Here is a 20,379-nt window from a genome sequence, read left to right on the forward strand (position 1 = left end):
TAATTTGGAAAATTAAATAATTTAATTTAACAAACATTAAATTTAATTATGACGTCCGGCTTGAGAAGCTCTTTGCGAGATGTATCTTGAAAATGCTTCTCCTTTCTCTTCGAATGTGAAATCTGATCCTTGGGCGATTTACTTTTGCGTGATTTTACCTTTGGAGTCTTGGGCGTTTTAAATGGGTTTATGGTGCAATTCTGGAGGTTTGGAGAACTTCTGCAGATTTTAAAACTCTTAACTCTCATGCTTTTCTGGTGAATTTTGGAGAACTTAGACGCTATTTTGCAATTTTCAAAAAACTTCAGACCCTTTGGCTTGTTTGGAATTTCGCGACTTTTAACCTTCTGGCGAATTTCGGAGCGCTTGGGGTTTTTGTTCCAGCTGAAGGGTAATTTTCGGATCATTAAACACTTCTGCAAATTCGGAGTTTCAAGGCGTTTTTTACAAATTTCGCAGCTAAACCAAACCTTTGCAAATTTCGGAGCATTTGAACTTTTTTACAACTTTATCAAAATTTTGAATTTTGCCTGTAGGGTCCTAAATTCGGCCCTCTAGGCGACTTTGGCAACTTAAAGTGAAACTCGGACCTTTCAACGTTTCTGCGAATTTTATAGTGAAGTTCGGATTTTTAACGTTTTTGCAAATTCGGAGGTTTTAACCTTTTTGTTTACTAAGGCGTTTTCAGACCATCTAACACTTTTGCAAAAAAACTTCGAACCCTTTACCCTTTCTTGCAAATTCTATGAATTTCGGATCCTTAGGCGTTTTTGGAATTTCGGAGTTTTCAAGCATTTGGGGCGAACTGGGAATATTTTCGGACCTAAACCACCTTTTGGCGAGTTTGACCTTTTCAACTTTTTGCCCCATGGTCTGAAATTGAGGATTTTAAGTGATTTTTCAGACCTCTGGGGTCTTTTGCAAATTTATAACAAACTTTCTAATTTCGCAGCCAGGGTCCGAAATTGGGCGTTTAAGTGAAATTCGGACCTAAAAGCACTTTTGGCAAGTTATGTGAATTTCGGACCTCCAACCAGTTTTGTCAACTTTTTCACTTTTTGGCCCAGGGTCCGAAATTGGACAACTTAAGTGAAATTCAGACCTCTGGGGCATTTTCGCAACTTTTGAACTTTTTCACATTTTAGCCCCAGGGTCCGAAATTGAGGATTTTAAGCGTTTTTAAACGTTTTCTTCAAGAAGCGCGAGCTTGGGCACTTGGGCAAGTTCGGTGAATTTCCCTGGAGGATCATTTCATGGAATATAATATTTAAGTATAAGAAAGATTCTTATACTTTAAGTTATATTCCATATATACTTTCAGGATGTTTGAGAGTGGTTTCAGACCTCCAGGAGTTATATTGCAAATTCTAGTTTTTGGAGGTTTCCTCAGTTTTCAGAGTTAGCCAAATTTCAGGATCAGGACATTCTAGACTTAGCCAAATTTCAGGGTCAGGAAATTCCAGACTTAGCCAAATTTCAGGGCATTTGAAGATCAAGACAACATTCCAGACTCCATCACTCACCAACTTGATCCTTCATATCTCTTTCCTCTTCCGCAAAGACAAAAAGGCACAAAACCGGGGGGGGGGAGGTCCCTGTCCAAGACGGGGATGGGTGTGCAATTCGCACAACAAATAGCTAGCTAGGTGGTTTTTCATTCTTGGAATTAGTACTCCAAAAAAATTTCCATCTTCAAGAAGCTTTGGAAGATCTCAAATTCTCTCCAAGAGCCAAAGAAAATAATATTTTCAAATCTAAACTCACAAATGAGCCCTCATCCTCTTTTTATAACTTATTTGGAGGGAAATAACCAAATTTGAAAATATAAAATTTTCTTTTTCTCTCACAAGGAACTTTTAGAAGAATTAATATTATTTTTCATGTGCAAGTCCCCCAAGTCTAGGCATCCAACTTAAGACACATCTTAGTACCTTTTCAATGAGTTATTACACTAAATTGTCCTTTTAATATTTCCAACATTAGACAACTTAAGTGAATTAATTAAGATAAGTCAATAACTCAATAGGTTATCCAAGTTGCGGAAAGTATTCAAATGACATGATTATGCAATTTTGGTTATATACCACAATGATATTGGAGTCATAGGATGATAAACTGAAGCAATTGGGTGACTTACTTAAAATAGCCTGCTCCTCCGAGTTTGGAGAGCAACCAAAAGGTCGGAAATTAATTCCAAAAGCATTAAAAGGCTCCAAATAACCATCTTAACTCATTCAATCAACAACTCTGCAGAGTTGAACATGTGCGCTCCAAGAAGTTTGGAGTTCTCCCCTTACCAATTAGCCTTTGAGAGAACTTGGAAACCGGCCAATTGTTCACAAATCAATTTTGCTTAAAATGGGGAGTTGGGGACATTACAAGATTCTGCTGCATGTATTTGATACTTGGAAAAGTTATTGCTCAATGATGACCAAAGACTCACTATTAGAACCAATTTTGGACATTGTTATCAATGTTTGCAAATCTGAAATAAACTCTTACTCCTTGCTGAAACATGCTTATGAGGCTTTTGACGTTGTGATGATTTCCCATGTTTGAACGTGCCATTACTGTGATTAGTCAATTTAAAATTCAACCTCGGCCTATCTCTCATTTGAGCATGCACTTAAGCTTGAAAGGAAACTTTTAACTCTCAAATTTGACCTTTCTTGTGTCAGGTAAATGCCTTAACATGCAGCTGCACCTTTTTGGATGGTTTTCAAACAAACTTGGTCATTCTTTGAGGAAACATGTACCTGAAGACGAGAGGGATTTTGTTTTTACAAATATTTGAATTAAACTTAATCTCCTTTGTGAGGTGTGTAATGCCCCTTTCTCCGCAATGATTAGTTATGTTGGTCATTAGCCTAGTTCGGAGGCCTGTAGGCTAGTCGGAAGCAAAAATTAGTGTTTCCTATATTCTAGGAGGATTCTTTGATGTTTTTGGGGGATATATGTGGGAGTTTGATAGTTTGGATTTTGGATTCCTTCTGGGATTTCAGAGAGCTTCAGGATGGTTCGACATGCATCTACATCGAGTGAATTTTTCCAGACTTACTATTTTTAGTAAGTGCAACGACTGTTTAGAATGTGGTTAAAATCACTTTGGAAACACTTACTATTTTTAGCAGTATGCTATTTTTAGTAAGTACTATTTTTAGTAGGATGTCAGCAGGCCTGTTCAGATGGCTATTTGGCAGGTCAGTTTGAGCAGTTGGTCTTCCAACATTTTTTGGTGCTATTCTTGGCAAGGATTCTGTAGCTCAGCTCAGTGGCTATTTCTGGCGGTATTATTTTGGCAGGATCCTATATTCACTCGGATGACAATTTTTAGCAGTTCAATTCAGAGCCCCAACTCAGTTTAGTTTTGGTAATTTCCAACACTTTAGTCTCCAGTTCAATTTGACAATAATCAATCTTTGAGAAGGTATCTTTAATATATTAATACCTTAGGCATGAGGTATTAATATTTGATTATTTTATGGATGGACTACTTAGGAAGGGAGAAAATATTAATTTTATCCTAAGTCTATTTGGGCAAAATTGGCATGACTTCAAGGGGGTCGTCATGGTGTTAATAATTGAATTATAACTCAAGGCAAATGGGGCGATTTTCTAAGTATATTGCCTTAATAATATTTTTTATTTGGAAGTCTATAATATCCCCACAAATTTTTTCAATTTATTTCTAGTTACAATCACAACAAGAACCTATTAAGGTTAGTAAATGAAGATACAATAATGCTGAAATTGTAACCCTTCCACTTTCTGATCACCAAGTGCCCAATATGGGGAGGTGAGAGCATACGGTGTTGAGGGGATCGTTAGCTTCAAATAGATGGAAATAATAAATCTTGGGTGGCAAGCCAGCCCCTTCCACTTTTCAGCGGGATATGGATAATATTAAAAATCACTTTACGGTAAACCAGCCAAGGATGATGCGAGAACTGAAGAACAATCACTCTACTGCTTATGCAGCGGGAGGACTAGAAATGAAATAGCAATCAACTCCACCGCTTATTCAACGGGAGGACTGAAAATGAGATTGCAATCAACTCAATCGCTTATTCAGCGAGAGGACAGAATTACAATAGATAAGAAGGCGGCAAGCCAGCTTCTTCCACTTATGCAATGGGCCAGAGAACAATAATCCAAGTATATAGCTGTTAGTACTACTAATCATCTTTACAATCCAAACATGGATTACAAAATTACTAGAATCATTGTCCAAACTAGGCGGCAAGGCCAGCCTCTTCCACTTATGCAGTGGGACTAAGAGAGTTTAAATAAATTGTTGTTAGTACTACTAACAAGCATTACAATATGATTCATCATGGATATTCAAAGTCAAAACCCAAACTAACAGCTGCAACTTATACCAAGACTCTTCACATCACACCCATAGACTCACACACCTGTAAACTAGCTTAAACCCCAAAAAACTAAATCTGATATGAATGAACAGCAGGCTGGAAATACAAACCAGCAACATTAAAATCCTCACAAACACTTCTAAATCACTCCTCACACAATCAAATTATCTCTAAACACACTCCATAGAACCCACACACTCTAAAACCAACTACACACAAGGAAACACTCCAAACTAACAATTTTTCAGATTTTGATATGCAACCCATGCGCTAGAAACACACAAACCAACAGCTTAGAAACTCACAAAAATGCTCGTAACTCTATTCACACTCAACGAAATTACCCCCCAATGGATGCAAATGAGAGATACAAGACAGACGATGAGATTAGAACCAACAAACTGCACCCAAAACCCCCAAATGAATTTATGCACGCATTCCCAGGCAGCCCAGCATAGTACTGCTAGGAAAGAAGTATGATTTGCATTTAAAAATTAAATACTCAACATTAAGCTCTACAAACTTACAAACTTGATCACCTATGGCATAGGAAGAGAATGAGCCACTACCCAGAATGATCTAACACACGAACTGAGAGTTATAAACTAAAACGTGCTGCAGCCACACCAAAAACCAGCAACACTAAAATCCACACCACTGAAAATCTGCAAGTGCACACTAAAATCGAACCACACATTTAGAAGATCCAATCACAGCTAGGAGTGATATCTCACACTCAAAGTCTGTCAAGAGCCCTAGGAGGTATTCACCCTCAAAGATTGTTTGGAGTCAGTCCGACAGCATAATAGTGTAAATTGTCTGAGATACCAAAATGAGAGCCCAAGTCATTTACTTATAACTTTTTGCCAGCCAAATTCAAATTCAAATGCACTCCAAATACGCTCAAACCAAATGCCATTCCATTTCATCCACATTTGGCATTGCATTTCATTTCATTTCCTTGCACAAGTTCGCCCAATTCACATTCACCCAAAATTGCCCTTTTTAATAAATATAAGTGTCATAAAATAAAGTGTAAAGTGGGCGCCCAACTATGACTTCCAAATAAAAAATATTACTAAGGCAATATACTTAGAAAATCGCCCCATTTGCCTTGAGTTATAATTTAATTATTAACACCATGACGACCCCCTTGAAGTCATATGCAAATTTCGCCCAAATAGACTTAGGATAAAATTAATATTTTCTCCCTTCCTAAGTCGTCCATTCATAAAATAATCAAATATTAATACCTCATACCTAAGGTATTAATATATTAAAAATACCTTCTCCTCAAATACTGATTATTGCCAAATTGAGCTGGAGACTGAAGTGCTCGAAATCACCAAAACTAAACTGAGTTGGGGCTCTGAACTGAACTGCTAAAAATAGTCATCTGAGTGAATACAGGATCCTGCCAAAATAATACTACCAGAAATAGCCACTGAGCTGAGCTGCAGAATCCTTGCCAAGAATAGCACCAAAAAATGCTAAAAGACCAACTGCTCAAACTAACCTGCCAGAAATAGACATCTGAACAGGCCTGTTGACATCCTACTAAAAATAGAAATGCTAAAAATAGTACTTACTAAAAATAGCATACTGCTAAAAATAATAAGTGTTTCAAAAGTGATTTTAACCACATTCTGAGCAATCGTCGCACTTACTAAAAATAATAAGTTTGGAAAAAGTCACCTGATGCAGATGCATGTCAAACCATCTTGAAGCTCTCTGAAAACCCTAAAGGAATCCAGAATCCAAACCGTCAAACTCCCACATATACCCCTTGAAAACACCAAAGAATCCTCCTAGAAAATAGGAAACCCTAATTTCTGCTCCCGACTAGCCTACGGGCCTCCGAACTAGGCCAACGACCAACTGAACTAATCACTGCGGAGAAGGGGACATCACAAAGTCATCATTGGGCGCCCACTTTACACTTTATTTTATGACACTTATATTTATTAAAAAGGGCAATTTTGGGTGAATGTGAATTGGGCGAACTTGTGCAAGGAAATGAAATGAAATGCAATGCTAAATGTGGATGAAATGGAATGGCATTTGGTTTGGGCGTATTTGGAGTGCATTTGAATTTGAATTTGAATTTGGTTGGCAAAAAGTAATAAGTAAATGACTTGGGCTCTCATTTTGGCATCTCAGACAATTCACACCGTTATGCTGTCGGATTGACTCCAGACAATCTTCAAGGGTGAATACCTCCTAGGGCTCTTGACAAACTTCAAGTGTGAGACATCACTCCTAGTTGTGGTTGGATCTTCTGAATGTGTGGTTCGATTTCAGTGTGTATTTTCAGATTTCCAATGTGATGTGGTTTTCAGTGTGGTGCGGATTTCAGTGTTGCTGGTTTTTGGTGTGGCTGTAGCATGTTTTAGGTAGTGGCTCATTCTCTTCCTGTGCCACAGGTGATCAAGTTTGTAAGTTTGTAGAGCTTAATGTTGAGTATTTAATTTTTAAATGCAAATCGTACTTCTTTCCTAACCATATTATGCTGGGTTGCCTAGGAATGCATGCATAAATTCATTTGGGGGGTCTTGGGTGCAGTTTGTTCGTTATAATCTCATCGCCTGTCTTGTATCTCTCATTTGCATCCATTTGGGGGTCATTTTGTTGAGTGTGAATAGAGTTACGAGCATTTTTTAGTTTCTAGGCTGCTGGTCTGTGTGTTTCCAGCGCATGGGTTGCATATCAAAATCTGAAAAGTTGTTAGTTTGGAGTGTTTCCTTGTGTGAAGTTGGTTTTAGAGTGTGTTTAGAGATAATTTGAGTGTGTGGGGAGTGATTTAGAAGTGTTTGCGAATCAATTGATGTCACTCGCTAAATGAACATAATCAATTATAATCAACATAAATGAATGCTAAGTGGATTGTGTATTTTAAACTTTCCCTTTCACCTATTTTGATAAGGAATAAAGATTGGCTGTATCTGATATGATCTTATGAAATATGCCAGTTTATGGTATTCCAATCTGCAATGTGCTCTCCCTGATATATCGACATGTCTGATGTAATAAAATGTAAGATGATATTGCTTGTAGCAATATCAATTGCTGTTAGCGATTGATATACTTTATATCGTGCAATGTCTGGTATATAATATTACTTACAGTGATATAGCTGCCATGTCAAATATGGATGTATAACCTTGCAACCATGATCTAATGCTGCTCTTCTCGATTTCCACCTTGTTTTCTATGCAACCTTTATTGTCTCTGGGTCAATCTGCTTAAGTTGAGCAATCCATAGGATAAGAAATAAGATAATAAAACTCCTCTGGGTCAATCTGCTTAAGTTGAGCAATCCATAGGATAAGAAATAAGATAATAAAACTCCCCACCTTTTACCAGTCTTCTACTATATTTCCTTCCTATTAATCTGCTGCCATCCCTCCCCCCTTGGGAACGATTTCAATCGTCATGAAATATCCTTGGGTATCAAAGGGTTGTATCTTATTGGGAGTAGACGTATCCTTTGTCAAGGATTAATTAATATTTCTTAATACCACTCTTCATAAATACTCATTTAGTCTTCCATTATGGACGTTGTCTAATTGATCCTTGTTATGAACTTATCCTTAATGGTGTTTGTTATAATCGTAGTCTTATAACTAGTGATGCTCGATGTTAATCTGAATCTATTTATGTTCTCAAACTGCACCTCCTTAGCCATGTAAGATTGGTTTGACTTCCTTGATTCGTATTAGTCCTCATGAGACTAAATTGATTTAATAATCCTCCATCGTAGATTAGGGAGAGGATCGTATAAGCTCAATGTATCCATTACACCGATTATGTTAATTGTATCGACTTTTCATCTATGAATTTCAGGAATAAAATCCATCATATTATATCGCTGTCTTAGCCAGAATGTTATTTCTCCCTAACCGCTGTCTGGGAGATACTTATCTTCATCATCCATAAATAGTTTATCGTTTCTTTATAGCTCTACCATTCGGAATTATATGGAAACTTTTTGTTTTAATTCGATGATAGGATCATTGATATTATCGATTAACCATCTCTATCTATCTTCCATATCATATCTTTGAATTGTAACCTACTAATCTTCGTATGACTGATACCTAAGAGATCTTCATGAGTTTCTGTATTAATTATAGTGATCCCTGTTGATAAATCATTATCTAATAAAATTCTTTAATTATCTCCAAGGACTGCCACAAGATAATCATTGATTGCTATCAGTATGATTATTATATATGACTAGCCGTTAATAAGTTTAAATCTTTAATTAATTTTTTTTTCAATCCTATGTTGACTCTGGCTGCCCTATAGGTCTTGAGTGGGGACTTTACAGGAACTTGGTAAACCTCTGAGTGTGAGTGTGTGTGCCTTGACGTTGGGGGAACTTTTTTTTCTTGTGTGTTATAACTGAAATTTGTCCACCTTATTGTGTTATGGTCCTGACCATAGTAGTACACTTTTTGCAGATGTTTTGTCTAAATAGGACTCCTGCTTTAGGATGTGCGCACTTCACCATGGACTACTCCCCTTTTGTTTAAAGTCTTGATTCAGAATGGCATGCACTGAGAGTCTTGACCTTCCTATTTTGACATTTGAGCTCACTGTTGAAGCAGTGTGCATCCAGGGACTGATTGAGCATTTTGTTTTGAATGCAACTTGATAATCTTTTCCCAAAAGTATTCTTCACTGCCCTGACCTATTCTTGATATTTATACTTAGCTTGTGCAAAATACTTGTGAACACACTTTTGCTGATTTGTGTTTATTGTTCTGAGAACTTGACAAAACTGCTGCAGATGTAAATTAACCTACACTGAAGCTTGAAACCGTGATGACAATGAAGGTAACTTCCATTTGTCTCGAATATTGATACCATACAATTTTTTTGTTAAGAGCACAACACGACAAGAGGAATCTTTACACTCCAGTTCAAGGGCACCACCATTCAGGAGCTTTAGTCAAACAAATAATTTAGAAAATGATTTTTTTATATTTGTAAGTTTCTATGATAATGACAGCTGTATCAATCATATATCACACTATCATGTCTTTTTTGGTCTAAAAATAATAGAAAAATAATATATAGGTTCTTGAAATATTTTGCATGTTATTTAAGTTTATTCTACAATTCTATTTTTCTTTTTAATATGCCAATTTTTCACTAAGTCCTGTGTTTTAATGAAAACTTCCGCTTGCAGAGTTTCTGCAGATTCTGAGTTTTCAATCATGCTCAAAACCTTTCAATGATTGCTAATTTTAATCTGAGGATTTGTCTTCAATTTGAAAATTGTCAAATTTTTTGTCAAAGACATGGCGTTAAACAATTTTTCTAATGACATACATTGATATGAAACTTCTCTGCCAAAATGTGAACCAATAAGTTTTATCAAAGATTGAAGATGGATTTTTAATCCACAAATCCATGGAAGAGAAATAAGTCAATGGGATATGGACCATTTTCTATTCTTTAGTCTCACAGGTGTTATTGACTAGTAATGTGCTTAGAAAATTATCGAGTAAGAATGTTGAGAACTTCTGTCTTGGTTCCTTTTGTCTTGTTTTCTGTCTTTGTCATCTGGGTATTCTTGGTCTTTAATTTTACCTATGATGCAATTTTAATTAATTTGTGGCTTGCTATTAATATGACGTCATGACAAGGTTTTCTCTGATGTTGAAGTTTGCCTATTGGTGGCTGATTGCTTGCTTCTGGTTATTGGGATCAACATGCTTTATTGTGGTCAATAAGTTGAAGGAGTGCATTGGTGTACTGTAATACTTCTTGCTGTCCTTGTTCAAATACATTGTAATGGAATGAAAAGTCTGATGTAGGTGTTACCTATTTTTCGCTTCTAGCTAAAAAAAAGGTTAAGCTGTGCTTGTTTTTTACAAAATGGAAGCAAAGTACGTATTACTTCTGCTATATTGCATTCCGACTGCATTGGAAAAGAAATGAACTAAAGATTACATTTTAATACTTCTAGTTTGTAACAGCAAAAGAGAGAGACATCTCATCAAAAAAGGGAAGTATTTTTATTGATATTCAAACATGCGTCTCACACAAAGAGCCGTGAGACTAGCTATACACACTGGTGCAAGAAAGAAATACATAGACATGTATACATCAGTACAAAAATAAATAGAGCATGTTAAGAGTGGAACCAGTCATTCCCTGAATGACTGGAACGGTTGGAGTAGCTTTGATGTTGCCATCGTCTCGCTGCTTCGTCCTTGTCTGCATCTGCCTCCCTTCCGGTATCTGCAAAGAAGTTAAATATGCAATGGGTTAGAACATTTTGTTCTAAGCAATGGCTGATTACATTCCTAACACGTATACTAACGCATGCATGTATATATAGTCCCTACATGCATCAGGTGCATATAGTCAGCATCGCGGAAGACCTCAGGAAAAGCAAATATCAGATCGAAAGAAAAGCAACCATACATATGCATATTATTGCTAACATGTTTGCTTCATGTGCAGGATTAGGAAAAGGACAGCTTGCTGGTCATAAACTTCGCAAACGAGTGGGGGTAAATGAGGCTCCCACAAGGGTTGAGCCCAGCTCATATGAAATCAACAAAGGCACGTAGTCATATCTCGGAAAATGATACCGATAAGAATCAAAGCATGGACAACAATCATTCGCGCCACATGTCACATGTTCCAGAGGATGTATGCAAGGGTGTATACATGTCGGAGTAATCTCCATTATGCAATTCAAGGGTAGCTTTAATCTAATAGCTCCATTTATGATTGTGCATTACCATTGTGCTACCCAGAATTGAATAGCAAGCTCACTCATTAAGGCACGAGTCAATGATAATGCCTATTACAGTATGATAAAGAATGCATCATTAACATGAATGAAATGAAAGAATATTATAAGTAATATACTGATCAATGGAAATGCATGTAAAATACAATCACAACAGATTCAGAGATGGCAAAATCAGTCATGACATAAAGTACAATAACCAAAGAGCATCAATCCAAATGCAGAGAGCACAAAATCAGGCATTCACAGCAGTAAAAAAGACAACCATATATGAAGTTACTGGAGCTTTCAAAGGATAGTCATATTTTGGTGCATTAACCTTCACAGTTGACAGCCATTTGCATTTTGTTTTTGAAAAATGACTGTCAATGCATATGCATGTACAAGGGTTTCAGGGAACTCTACATCATTAAGCCATATTTTAAAGAAAGAAGTACTGTCAAAGGATAGTACTTATGAGGTGGTTTGTAGCTAGAGTAGTCATGATGCTCGTATAATAGTCAGGAAGACAATACAAATCACATAAATTTTAATGCTCATGATGCAGGGATTTGATAACCAAGATAGGGGTCAGCAGATTAACAATCAGGTTCACAATAAGGTTTAGAGCAATATGAATAAAAAGATCAAATATTTAAAAGACCTCTATCAAGATTACAGAATAGTGATCAAACCAGGTGCATTCATGGCGATGCAATTGTGATGAAAAAATGTCTAAGCTGTCAAAGTATCCAGGCAAAGCATTATAGTTGAGCCTGAAGGTTACAATATCACAGTGCAGTAAGTACTAAGAATAAGTATAGAATACCAAATGACTGTGCGAAATATAACACCTATAGGTATGTTGATGACAATTTGTGAGTAGATAAATGTTCAATGTGAAGCTACAGCTGTTGGGGATTTTTATATTATCATTGAAGCAACAAGGTGTGCCTTGGCAAGAAATTGCTATTTTATATCGTCTGCAACGTATTGGTTTGGAGGTTCAGCACAACTTGCAAGCTTGAGGCATTGAATGCCACATTAGAGTTCTACGAGCAGCCACCTATGAATCAGATGAGCTGGGATCCAAGCGCCTATTGAATTTTTCTGTCCATCTATGAGTTTAACGATGAGAGATTGTTTATCTTACCTTCAGCTGAAAAGGGGTTTCTTGTTGTTACAAGCCATTAAATCTACATGGTCTCATCTAGTTGGGTTGCTAACATGCAGTGAACTATCTTCATATGCCTCGGCTAAACCAATGTCTAATATGTCAAGGAGTGATTGTGTAAACACTTGATGGTATGAATTCCATATGAAACTTATAACAGACACAAAGAATGACTCAAAACATATGGAATTGAGAGATATTATGTTCAATATCATGCAACAGATTTATGTTAAAGAGAGGCAGTCGTGTAATGCACAGAGGGATAATATTGTTAAGTTTTAACAAATGTTATATTTCACAGAATAGAGCATACCCGTGGCGACATGAGCAGTGCAAATTGTCCAAGAAACCCTACAGAGACTCAAACATGGCGGCCAGAGATAAATCATCAAAAAATCATGGCACCCAACACTCAGAAAATAACGCCCAGCTCAAAAAGATCACACCCAGCACAACAGAATTAGTGAAAAGAATCGAAGATCATTGCCAACACAAGTTCATAATGAAGCAGTATGCAGAAGACAGCGTTTTTTCTCCTTTTTCTCAGTCACTAATTCTTCTGAAAATCGAATTGAAATGCCTCAAAGATATGTACCTGGAAATCAGAAATCGTTTCCAGAATTACGAAAAAGCCCTCAAAATATGTGGGATGTGCAAAAATCAATCCACGTTTAGCCCAGTATGTGCCCAGAATCATCCAAGTCGTTGTTTTGACCTTCAAACCCTACCCCCATGGCGGTGCCCAAGTAGAGCTTCACGGCAGCAGGAAGGAAAATATTGAAATGCCAAAGGGAAGTGAAGAATGGAATAATTTAGGGTTTTCTTTCCCTATATCCCTATCGTGGCTTTTAGACATTTTTTGCCTTAGTTTGCTTCTATTCTTTTCCATGCCACGTGAAATGCAAGGGACCCATGGAATAAGATATTTGCATTACTTATTAAGTGATTTATAATATCACTTAATACTTTATTTCAATCTAAATATCTTATTAAGTAATATTATGAATCACTTAATAAGTATGTCTTTTATAAGGACTTCTATATAAGCATTAAAATTCAATATATTTAATTAAAGTGATTTTCAAAATTTTTTATTATATTAATTAAATAATTTATTTTACTTTATTTTTATAATTAAAATCAAAATACTAACAAATAAAATAATAATAAAATGTTATTGAAATTGGTCACTTTGTTAATATTTTTATCACTATTTCATTTATTAGCATTTTGCCTTTAAAATATAAAAATAAAATAAAACAAAATATCTAATTAAATAATAAATTTTAAAAGGTCACTTTATGAGATGTATTTTTATTTTTTAGAGGTCAAAGAGATATTTTTGGCATTTATGAAGGCTTGCAGGCCTGTCAGGAGATATCTTGGGGCCATTTATGGTGCTTTTAAAGGCTTTTATGGTGGCAGTATGGGTTGGCTTGACTTTGGTTCAAGTGTGTTCCCTTTCAGACTTGTTTAAAGGCCTGAAAAGTGGATTTTTTGGTTTTGCTCGCCCAAGAGGAGGTGGAATACTTTATTCATTATCTGCTTTTTGGAAAGCATATATACTATAGTTGAAAATCTCGGACTCGGCAAACCAAAAATTTGGACTCGGACTCGGACTCGGACTCGTGAAAGACTCGTGAAAGACTCGGCAAAAAAAAACCGTAGTTTTACAAAAAAACATAAAGAAATTAATGCATTTAGAGAACATAAGAGCCATAATGCATTACACATGTCACATACTCATAGTTTCAAACTTTCAACTCTAAAATGTATAATACCAAGATTTCTTCAATGCTAATTATGCTGTTATATGAAGCCTAATCAGACTCGGAGGTTAAATTTTCCCTACTTCCATCGGCGTAGTTTCCCCCTATATTTTTCGACGGGGGTTCGAGGGCAGCGCCCCCAAGCTGGGGTCAAGGGGAATCGCCCCTTGCGGGGTCAAGGGGCAGCGCCCCTTGCGCGCTCCCTATTGCGATACAGGGTGGGGTCGAGGGGCAGCGCCCCGCGAGGCCAAAAATACTTTTATTATTTTATAACGATGTCGGGTGTTATTTTTCTTTTATTTTTCACTCCCTCAGTTATACCAAATGAAGGCAATTTTTTTTTTTTAAAACTCAATTTTAAAGCTTGCATGACTTTTTTCTGGGTCCTGGTGAGTCCATCTGAAAGACTCGCGAGTCCGTGGAAAAGACTCGCGCGAGTCCTCGCAAAAGACTCGCGAGTCTTTCAGATGGACTCGCCAGGACTCGCCTCACGAGTACTTGGTGAGTCGACTCATGGCTCCCAAGGACTCGCGAGTCCGTGGCAAGTCCACAATTTTTAAAACTATGATATATACCTCCTTTAGTCTTCTTTTTAGGGGTTCTTCTTCATTCATCTTTTTAGCAGACTGTAATTTCTGAGTTCTCTCTGCAGGAAGGAATGTCTTTGTAACACATTTTTAGGAATAACAGAGCATTGTAATAACTTTGAGCAGTGACAAGTAGTTCATGCCTTCCCATATTCTTCTGTCATTATGAGTACTTGGTGTTTATGCAGGTTTTTGTGATAGTCTTGTCCTTTAAACTGTATTTTCATGAGGGTACCTTATGCAAAAGCATAATTATTTGCAGGTTATAAGTTATGAGTGAAATAACAGTCTTAAGTTGTGAGAAGTGTTTTTCTCTTCTAAGGACCATGATTTTAACCTTCTTATAAATTATTTATGCAAGGGTTATGATCAACTGGGTTGTGTAGGTGAGTATTGTTACTGTCATATTGTTTATTATTTGCTGTTCTTCCTCAAGATATTCTGTTTGGTGCATCACCTGTTAGACAATAGGTTCATTTTTATGTTTTCCTTCTCTTTTCTCAACAAAATCATCAAGGTAGTCAGAATTAGGTGATAGCCAGTTAAGAACCAGCTTTCTCTGGAGGTTCACTCCAAGTTTTAGGCAACCCACAGGCCTAGGAGGGTTCCCATGTGTCACAAGCCTGCTGAGTTGACAGCTTAGCAAACAGGGGTGCAGGTTCAAGTGATAACAGTAGGACAACATAGAAAGTCTTCCATAGAATTGGCAGAGGGTTTCATAAACAAGAACTTGTTAGAGGAGCTCAATGGTTCTGGCCTTTTGGAATAGTTTGACAATTCAAATCTTTGATCCTTGGAAGTCCAATATTGCATAATAAATATAATTTTCTCATTTTTAAATTACAATTTTTTCTTAGATGATATCATGTAAACCATATGTCCAATTTTAATGTGCTGGTGGAGTATAATTCCATCTAAAAACATGACATTGCTGAGGCAAAGCATACTACATGTTTTTGGTTTTGAAGAAGCATGCCCCTGTACGAATAGAAATTAGTGTAACGTCTTTTATATGTATATTGAGTTTTCTTATCTAGCATAAATTAGCAAATGACTCAGAGTATAGCTGCTATTTATTTGTGTGTATTTGATATCAATGCTCTGAATAGGATTCACTTTCAAGTATTGATTTAAATAAACTGTCTGATGGCTTTCCTGGAATTATCAGATTGATTTTTTTGATCTATATGGGCATAAGTTGAATGCATGGGATGTTGGGGTGTCTTGTAGATCTGGTGGCCAGTTTTTTCCGAAGAGACTAAGAGGGTAACTATCTAGAAGATTGCTTTTTTCATCCACTTTAGCAGAGCAGTAAATTTCTCATTGAACTTTGATATTGTTATCAACATGTTTAAACTTTTATAGATTCCGTAACTCAAAGCAGCCGCACCTTCTCTCTGTTGAAGATCCACAAGTAAGCTATTAATATTATCTGAGATTCTCTTATATTAGATATCTCTGTAATTTTATATTGTATTCATATGTTTGTCACATTCTGTTTGTGGTTTCTAGTGGAATTCATTACACCTTATCTAATGTCTAGGCACCAGAAAATGACATCGGAAAGACTTCATATAATATTTATAAGGTGCTTTCTTTCATCCCTGTGATCCTTTTCTCTTTTTCATTGATGCCCTTGGGGGAAGATAAATACTCTTGTATCAGCTGGGTACAAGAGTTGGTATTGAAATTGGTTATTGTTTTTGTTTCTTTAAAATTCAATGTTTGTGGTTCTTACCTATTTATTTGACTCTTTACTTTTCAAAAAAAGCTGTCATGTAGCTCCAGTTCAAATTAAGATATTCTGGCAACTGAAAGTGCATCATGACATGGTTTAAAAATTTAAATGTTTTGTAGGCAGTGTAATTTATTCTTATGTTTCCGATATCAATTAGTGTTTGTTCTTGTTGAGCACACTCAATATTGTTTTAATCCAGAAAAGTTTGGAATTGACAAGGTGTCCGAAAAGTATGTGTGCAAGTACAAGTTCTACTGAAAACTGTGCTCTCTATATGAAAATACAGATCTAATTTAATTTGGGATTTTTGATAGATTAAAAGGAAATGAAAATATCAGATGAAATTCATTTCTTCTTGCGAATTGGAAAGGAAATTTCTTCAGATTATAATTGAAAGGTTGAACTATAACACTCAGAAAATCAAATGAGAGTGGCAAATAATTACAGCAATCTTATCAGTAGCTATTCAAACCAGATCTAAAATAATAAGTAAACAACACAGACAAATAGAAAGAAAATCTAAACTGATCACCAATCCTCTCTAGTTGACCCATTCCCAATCAGATTGATGTGCAGGAACACAATCTTACTCTCACAACAATAATTTTTTATTTATCAATTACTTATATAATAATCAGAAATAATTAAAGATTGCTGCTACAAGCTTTCTGGGGAAAACATATTCAGTGAGCATTTTAAGGAATGCTAGTGCTATTAATAATTATCTAGCTATTATTAACAGATACTAGCAGTGGTATCTTGTTGAAGGATCAATCTAAAACAGAATGCAACTTATACTACGAGACAAAACAACTCCTAGACAATTTCACAACTTCTCAAAATATATTCATTCTTCATCCAACTAAGCAGGTGAAGAATTCGTCGACTAAGCAGGTAACCAAACCATACACTCTGCTTCAAGCGAAGATTCCAAATCTACAAACAATACCAGTAACAGCAGCCCGTCTATATGGTTAGTACATGTTGATGTGTCTGGAATCGTATTGCTGCAAACTCCATACGGCCAACACGGAATAGAATAAACCAGCTGAGTATCCTATCCTCTCTTGAGATAAGGAAATCCCTAGTGCTATTTTCTACATTTGATCAGAGGGGTTAACCTCAAGGTTTCGTTTGTCAGGTCTTGACTACAGGATTTCTCAGTGGTCTGATGTGTTTATGTTGGAAACACGGGGACTTATGGTGAGATAGGTGATTGATAGATGAGTTCCTTGGAATCTTTATGATCTTTCCTATCAAATGATTTCAGTTGAGTTGATACTGTTTTCAATGGGCCTGTGGATTCTCTTGATAAAAAAGGGGAAAAAGGAGGGAAGGATAGGGAGAGAGAGATACATGAAATGTAAATTCTAACTAAGATAAAAAATTTAGCAAACAGACGGACACCTCCAAATAACTAGACTAAGCATCACTAGCTACTTGAGCACAATGTTTACATAAATCTAGTGCAATCTTCAAAGGAAAATAGGATTTTCATGCTATCAACTACAACATTAGAAATTTTACATTCATAGTGAGTATTCAATAACCGAACTAAGAATATAAAAAGGTTCAGATTAACCATGCAGAGAGAAGGGCAATCAACCATTCCCCAATGATGTGAACTGCGAGGATTCTGTCGGATGTTTGTTTGAAAATGCTATATAAAGGAAATAAACATAACTAAAAAAATTCCTAAATTAGTGAAGAAGGAGACCATGCACTCGCAAGGAAATTTGGAAACAGTCTTAACTTTGCATTAAATCCTGTAAATTTTGCCAGAGCTTTTGTAACAATCCAAGAACTTCTTAGAAAAATGAGGGAGAACCAGTCCCTTAAATAGGCTTCAAAAAAGGATGAATGGCCCAGATCTAATCTAAACAAGTGGCTCAGATTCATCCATAAAACATGGCTGCCCATACCCATAAATGCGAGGCAAATATCAACAACGACACCAAAAGGAGCAATAACTACTCAAAAGGTAATTATAGCAATTTCAGAAATAATCCAAAAAGGTGCATTAATAAAGTTTTACATTTTAGTTGACTTGGAAGTCAAACATGACCTTTTGGTGCAAAAGTGCACTTTTCAAAATTTCAAGGAAAAAGCACTTTCTAGGAAATCACTTTCTCTATTTCGGCCTCACACTCCTTTTCGAGAAATTCATCTTCACCGTGCAAATATTCCTGCCACAGATGACGACCTGCCGTACGTTCCTCGTGAACATACTCCTGGAACCCGATGCATAATTGAAAAAGCAGACTAAACGGCGGCATAGGTGGATTACGAATTTTATACTGCATGCCTTCAAGGTACTGGTTCATGTGTTTTAAACCATCCTTCCAGCTGGCACGGTTACACTCGAAACACAACATATCAGCATGGAACTGTGCAGCAAAACTCAAGTCTTTAGCAGAATAGGTAATCCTATCCGTTCCCAATCTTTCTTCCCAGTCCGACTGGATCGCATCATCGGACAAGTCATTCTTCCATCCTGAAACCATTGATCGGAGGACTGTCTTACCTAGTTCTTGCATGTTTCCCAGAATCACCTCGCACGCGTCATTCTCTTTATCAATGATTTCCCTCGTGTCATTTTTCATGGTGATAGTCCAATACAATTCCTTAAGAGTGCTGATGTTGTATGGACCCAAGATTACGGTCAACGTAGGAATCTGTGCGTGAGTCCAGAAAAGAGCCCTTATGAGGGGGAGAGTTGTGGCAGCTACTTCATGCATTCTAGGAGATTCCCTCTTTACCTCTAATAACTTGACCAGAGTGAGTTCTCGATGGTGGGCCATCTCTTTAACTTCCTCAAGGATTCGTTCCCCCTTTCTTTTGATGTCTTGTATCCATTCCTTGACGGCCCTTGCGGTGTCCCGCACTCCTTCAAGTTTTGTTGTGGTCCTCTGCGCCAATGCCGTCGGGGGAATATGGGACTCAGAAGCATTGTGTAATGGTCTCAGGAGCTGATTGATGTATCCCTCGGCTTGCTTAGCAGGAGCCCGATACATGTTCTTTTCAACTATTATCTCTTCAAGCTGCCTGAGTATATTCTGCACTGAATCTTTGAATTCTTCTTTTTCTTGTTCCTTAGTGGCTCGTCCAATGGGGACAGTTGTGATGCTATAATCCGCCAGTGTGATCTGATCTGTTGGCTTGTCTATAGGCGGGCTGTCAATGTGAAGAGTGTGGTTCCTTTGCTCATCCTTAGTCATTCTGGAATATGCCTTAGGCTTTTTCTTCCCCTTAGCTTTAGCTTGGTCTATGCGCGAGAAGATGTCCTCCAGATCAATAGGTGGTTTGGTGGCGGCCTTGCGCTGGGCTCTGGCAATCAACCATTCTTGAGGTACTGTCTGGGCTGATGATATGGTTAAGTTTGCATTCTGTTCTTTAATGTTTTCAGCCGACTCATCACAGATTCGCAGCTGTTCTGCTACCGGAAGGGTGGAAGAGGTGCGAAGTTCCTTGCTTGCAGCTGAATTTTCTCCCACTTCACTGAACAACTATTTGGTATCTTGACGTGATGGTTGTTCTTTGGTCCTTTCGAGCTTGCGAGTCTCCTCTATCCTTTGCTCTCCTTAGACGGTAGAGTCATGTTTGGTCGTATTGTGGAGCAGCAACTCATGGCGGCTCTGTTGAGTGGGTTCATGCACCTCGATCCCTTGAATGGATGGAATCTCTCCTTCCTCTATTTGGTTACCTGGTTCGGTTGATTCAATGGCTCTTAGCTCAACTTCTAGCATGTCGGGCACAGGAGGATCATTAGCTTCAAATGCATCGATGTCACTCTGGGAAGGCGAAGCAGGTATATAATCTAATTCTACTACATCGTCGGACGAACTGGGGTCTTTTGACGATGAAGTGACCTCTAGTCTCCTTATAGGAATCTTCTTCCTTCTTGTTCTTTTGGACGTCTGAGTCCCTCTGCAAGCCTTAGCTTTCTTTCTTTTCTCGGGTTTTTCAATTTCTTCCCTAGGTGCACTG

The 20,379-nt window shown here is 37.1% G+C and overlaps 1 protein-coding gene across 4 annotated transcripts in view; it reads left to right on the forward strand.

Moving 5' to 3' along the window:
• The window catches only part of LOC131054877 (uncharacterized), a 253,597-nt gene that overhangs the window by 144,366 nt on the left and 88,852 nt on the right, over positions 1 to 20,379 (forward strand). For 3 of the 4 annotated variants that reach the window (XM_057989514.2, XM_057989511.2, XM_057989512.2), the window contains 3 exons: positions 15,823 to 15,920; positions 16,020 to 16,068; positions 16,198 to 16,242. In XM_057989514.2, coding sequence (XP_057845497.2) covers positions 15,823 to 15,920; positions 16,020 to 16,068; positions 16,198 to 16,242 — 192 coding nt within the window. Of the gene's footprint in view, positions 1 to 15,822; positions 15,921 to 16,019; positions 16,069 to 16,166; positions 16,243 to 20,379 lie in introns of those variants that run through there. The other variant, XM_057989513.2, reaches the window with a different exon arrangement.

Source organism: Cryptomeria japonica, chromosome 5 (assembly GCF_030272615.1).
Source record: "Cryptomeria japonica chromosome 5, Sugi_1.0, whole genome shotgun sequence".
Classification (NCBI taxonomy): domain Eukaryota; kingdom Viridiplantae; phylum Streptophyta; class Pinopsida; order Cupressales; family Cupressaceae; genus Cryptomeria; species Cryptomeria japonica.